The sequence below is a fragment of the Nicotiana sylvestris genome, chromosome 5 (genome assembly GCF_000393655.2).
Source record: "Nicotiana sylvestris chromosome 5, ASM39365v2, whole genome shotgun sequence".
In the NCBI taxonomy this organism is placed as follows: Eukaryota; Viridiplantae; Streptophyta; class Magnoliopsida; order Solanales; family Solanaceae; genus Nicotiana; species Nicotiana sylvestris.
Genome location: NC_091061.1, coordinates 26770362 through 26775910, shown reverse-complemented (window position 1 = coordinate 26775910; position 5549 = coordinate 26770362). Strand labels below are relative to the sequence as shown.

At 36.5% G+C, this 5549-nt stretch overlaps 1 protein-coding gene across 1 annotated transcript; it reads right to left on the bottom strand.

Moving 5' to 3' along the window:
• Window positions 1–336: 336 nt before the first annotated feature.
• Window positions 337–1095, bottom strand: LOC138868416 (zinc finger BED domain-containing protein RICESLEEPER 1-like). Its single transcript, XM_070145969.1, has 3 exons — window positions 612–1095; window positions 474–557; window positions 337–383 (listed from the first exon to the last, which is right to left on the bottom strand). The coding sequence occupies exons 1-3, from the start codon at window positions 1093–1095 to the stop codon at window positions 337–339; spliced, it is 615 nt and encodes a 204-aa protein (XP_070002070.1).
• Window positions 1096–5549: the final 4454 nt, after the last annotated feature.

Below are 5549 nucleotides of genomic sequence, written 5' to 3'. Positions count from 1 at the left end.
TTACCTCATATCCTTTTCAAAGAAGCAACTTGACAAAGACAAGATCAGAAATTACTACAAACAAGTAGAATCAAAGTCGAACAGAAGAAACAGCTCAAAAACAACTCTAATGAACAAAATCAGCTCCAAAGTTGCAATTTTTACCGCACTATCGAGCAAGTATGCTTTAATTGAACCACAGGAAATAAAGGTACCCCTATGCAACTGATTGCATAGTTTCTACCAAGCTTTAAAACTGGAAGAATTTAAAAAAAATATTAAGAACTTTGTAATACATCACATTCTTTTACAAGTATATTATTTAAAATGGAGAACTTACATAGCATCTAACAAACTCTAGCTAACATCGTCGGTGGAAGCTTCTTTGCCAAGATTAGTAAAATCTAATAAGAATATATATTAACAAGTCAAACAATTAATATATTATTTAACTATCTTAAGCAATACAATAAAATTAATTAAAATATACATACCTTCCTCGAGTGTCTCGAGAAAATCTAAATCTTCCTCAACATTTACAGGAAGCGATTCACTCCGAAGCCAATCTTGAAGGCACACTAGAGTTTCAACCAATTTAGGAGTTAATGAACTCCTAAATTAGTCAAGAATACGCCCTCCGGTACTAAATGCACTTTCAGATGCCACACTTGATATAGGAATAGCAAGCACATCTCGAGCCATATTAGCAAGAATAGGAAATCTAGGTGAGTTCACCTTCCACCAAGCCAAGATATCAAAGTCTGGTCTTTCAATTTCAGGATCTTCTGCAAGATACTTTTCCAATTCTGTTTTAGAATCTACACCTCCACTTGCAGCTTTATGTTTCCTTATTTCATCTAAAAGTTCACCTAAACCAGGAGTTGAAGTTTTCATTGTGCTGAATGAAGAGCTTGGCAAAGAGGTAGAAACTTTACCACTAGTATCTTTTGAAACCGACTTAGAGACATACTCACTAAACAATGAACTCATATAAGTATGAACCTCTTTTTCAATAATTGTCCCTTCATCTCCAAACATCTTCTTAAGTACAAAACTAACAGTAGTAAACTTGTAGCGAGGATCCAAAACACAAGCAATGAAAATTATTTTGTTCATTTTTGTTGGTTCACCCCAATACATCTCAAATATTTTCCACATACTTGATGCTATCTCACTCAAAAGTACATCTTCAGTTGTTATTAATCGATTTAAGTAAACAACAACTTAACCAATTTCAAGAAAATGGGCATTCGATGTTACATAAAGTGATCCGGACACCTTCAAAGTGAGATTATAAAATATTTCAAGAAATAGTGAAATTCTCTTTACATCATCCCAATCAGTTCTTGAAAGCAAACATACAGGCTTTCCATCTGAAATAGCATCAAACATAAGATAACGTGACAAGTCGGTATCATGATCAGAATATTCTTTAATTGCACGCTCATATTCAATAGCCTTGCTCAACATCAAGTAGGTGGAATTCCACCTTGTAGGAACATCTAAGCATAAAGACTTCTTGACAATATTTTCACTTTCACAACATTCCTGAAACTTCCTCAACCTAGCAGGAGACTGTCTAATGTATCTGACTGCACATCTAGCACGAGCAATAGAAATACCTGACTCTTTTAAACCATCTTTCACAATAAGATTTATAATATGAGGCATGCATCTCATGTGAAGGTGTTGACCATTCATGGAATTGGTTCCCCAATCATCTAATTTGTCAGACAACTTCTCCACGATCACATCATTTGAACTAGCATTGTCAACTGTGATAGTGAAAATCTTTTGCAAACCCCACTCACGCAAATAATCAATAATACACCTTTCCATATCTTCACCTTTATGACTAGTAATTGGAGAAAAGTTAATAATCCTTTTATGCATAATCCATTCATTATCAATCCAATGGGCTGTGATGCACATATAGTTAATTTTTTGAATAGAAGTCCATGTATTAGTGGTAAGACTTACTCTTTGACTTGTTCCTTTAAGAAACTTCATTAATTTATTTTTTTCCACATTAAAAAGAGCAAAACAATCCCGTGTAACAATAGTACGGGAAGGAATATGAAAACAAGGTTGTGCCACTTTCATAAAGTTTCTAAAGCCTTCCTTCTCAACAAAACCAGATGGAAGTTCATCAACAATCACCATACGACACAAAGTCATCCTACACTTTTCTTGATCAAATTTTCATGGAATAAGATCACCTTTATTACCCCCGACACTGTTTGATATGATAATAGTTTTTGACCTTTTTCAACTTTATAAGGATTCCTTGGACATTTACTGATATGATTATTCATTTGAGTCATACTTTTGCCTTTTGTCTCAAAATATTATTGTCCACAAAATCTACATGCATATTTATTATTTCCTTTAGCATCAACTTTTTCTTCAAAAAAATCCCATGCCCGAGATCATTTTTTCCTTTGTTTTGTAACTGTTGAGTGACTAGTTGCAGCAGTAGACTCAGAACCTCTACTTTCATCAACCACTTGATCAATTTTATCATTTTCAGCCATATGAAGTGAATGAAGAATGTAACTTACAGTCTTAAACGAGTTGAATGAAGCAAAGCAAGACGAAGTCAGCACTTCTCGCAATTGAATCTCGTCTTAGAGCTGTCAAGTGAGCGCAACTGCAAGTAAAAGTTTCAAGCCTTTAGCTTTGGTTTGTATCCACTTAGAAGAACATTAAGAATTAAAAAGGAATTTATATACTCCACTGTCAAATTTGATTTGTATCCACTTAGAAGAACATTAAGAACTAAAAGTTTCAGGCTTTCAAATTTGATCGAAACTAGTAGAAGTTGAAGTCGAGACAATTTATATACTCTACTGTCAAGGTCAATGTTTCTGTCTCATAAAGATATTAGTGTAGAGAGAACTGAAGGGTATAACAGCAAAAGGTAGCCATGTGTGGAGACAACAACTTATCACATTACATATAGACAATAAACAACAACAAGGTATATTTGTACAAACAAAATCTTCCAAACCATCACTGCAATAATACTTCTCTATCCCAGTAGAGCTATTATACATACAGACTCTTATCAACATTATAATCATGTCAACCAAACTAATATTCACCTTATTCATCTTATTTCTGAACATATCTTTATTTCTTACTGCTATTTCTGGTTTAAATCAAGAAGGGCTTTCTTTAATATCATGGCTTTCCACCTTTAACTCTTCTTCTTCTCTTCACTTTAATGTCATGTCTCATTGTAGTTGGAGACATTGGAGATTTCTTACAAGTACAAGAACTGAAGAACAATATTGGCAAAGTAGATTACTATATTCAATTGATGAATCATAAAACTAGTAATGACTAATAAGAAGGTAATATAATCAATTAGGAGTAGCGTGAACTGACTAGAATAACTCATTCTTAAACAAAAACAAAAACTAATTTCTACATGGTACCTGCCAAGAGCTTTCCGGAAACGACGATAATCAACGGCGACAATGGCGAGTGGCAATAGAACAGAGCTAGGTTTGTACTTTGTAAGCAAAAAGTGAAGACTGAAGAGTCACCTAATTTTGGGTCTATGCACAGTTAAGACTGAAGATAAGCGGCATTGAAGAAGGGAGGAAAATAGGGTTAGCCGATTAGGGACTTAAGTGAAGGGAAAGGGTAGTATTATAAAATAAGGGCATATTTGTCTTTTTAGTATATCTTATCAGTTTATCGATAAACCGATAACCGAAGAGGACAAAATCAAAATTAAAATCGATAACTCGATAAGGAAAATTTTGAAATCGATAAATCGATAAACCGATAACAAATAATCAATTTGATTTATCGATAAACCGATCGAATGTACACCCCTAAGCCTGACGAGCATCGGGGTAGCAAGGTCAAAACAAGCATCGTCTTATTTACTAAAAGATTTTTATTTCTTGCATGTTTTCAATTCATGCAATAAGATTTCCAATGTTCAAAACGATTGTGCAATTTATCAAAGTATTTGACTTTTCTTACAACTCAACATTCATTATTATTTTTTCTCTCATTACTTTACTCACATAGCATTACTATTACTTATCTTGATGAACCAATGACTGTGGCATGCAACGAGACAACATAACAAATGGACATAGATTCCGAGGAAGATGACATACCAGAAGAGATTGTTAAGGAGGTTGAGAATTTTGAGAACAGACCTAAGTCCAACCTGGACGAGTCTGAGATTGTCAACCTGGGAGATGCAGAAAACGTTAAAGAAACATGAATTAGCGTCCACTTATCGCCATCAGAAAAGAAGGAAAACACAGAATTTCTAAGAGAGTATGAGGACATATTCGCCTGGTCATACGATGACATGACTGGCCTGAGTACGTCTATTGTGGCTCACAAACTGCCAACCGATCCAACATGTCCGCTGGTAAAGCAAAAGCTCAGAAAGTTAAAGCCTGATATGAGTCTGAAAATCAAGGAAGAAGTCATTAAGCAGGTCAAAGCTAAGGTTCTCAGGGTAGTAGAATACCCGACGTGGTTAGCCAACATCATGCCAGTACCAAAGAAGGACGGGAAGGTTCGAGTCTGTGCCGACTACCGGGATCTCAACCGGGCCAGTCCGAAAGACGACTTCCCTTTGCCAAATATACACGTCCTGATCGATAATTGCGCCAAGCATGAGTTGCAGTCATTTGTGGATTGTTTTGTCGGTTATCATCAGATCTGGATGGATAAAGAAGATGCTGAGAAAATGGCTTTCATTACGCCGTGGGGAATGTACTGTTACAAGATGATGTCGTTCGGCCTGAAGAATGCTGGGGCCACCTACATGAGGGCCATGACTACCATTTTCCATGATATGATACACAAGGAGATAGAGGTGTACGAAGATGATGTTATCATCAAGTCCAACAAGGCCACTGATCACATGGAAGATTTGAGGAAGTTCTTCAATAGACTGCGAAGGTACAACCTGAAACTGAATCCTGCAAAGTGTGCATTCGGGGTTCCTGCTGGAAAATTACTTGGGTTTATTATGAGTCGTCGAGGAATAGAACTAGATCCATCAAAAGTCAAAGCTATTCAAGAATTGTCGCCGCCAAAGAACAAGAAGGATGTGATGAGTTTCTTGGGGAGGCTTAACTACATCAGCCGGTTCATAGCACAATCTACAGTTATCTGTGAGCCAATCTTTAAGATGTTGAAGAAGGACGCCGCTACCGAATGGACTGATGACTGTCAAAAAGTTTTCGACAGAATTAAGGAATACATGTCAACACCACCTGTCTTAGTCCCGCCTAAGCTAGGTAGACCATTATTACTCTACCTTGCAGTAATGGATGGAGCTTTCGGTTGTGTTCTGGGGCAACATGACGAAACGGGAAGGAAAGAGCAGGCTATTTATTACCAGTAAGAAGTTCACCCCCTATAAGGCCCGGTATTTTTTGTTAGAGCACACCTGCTGTGCTTTGACTTGGGTAGCTTAGAAGTTGAGGCACTAATTCTGTGTCTATACTACATATCCCATATCAAGGATGGATCCTCTGAAGTACATCTTTCAGAAGCCCATGCCCACTGGAAAGCTAGCCAAGTGG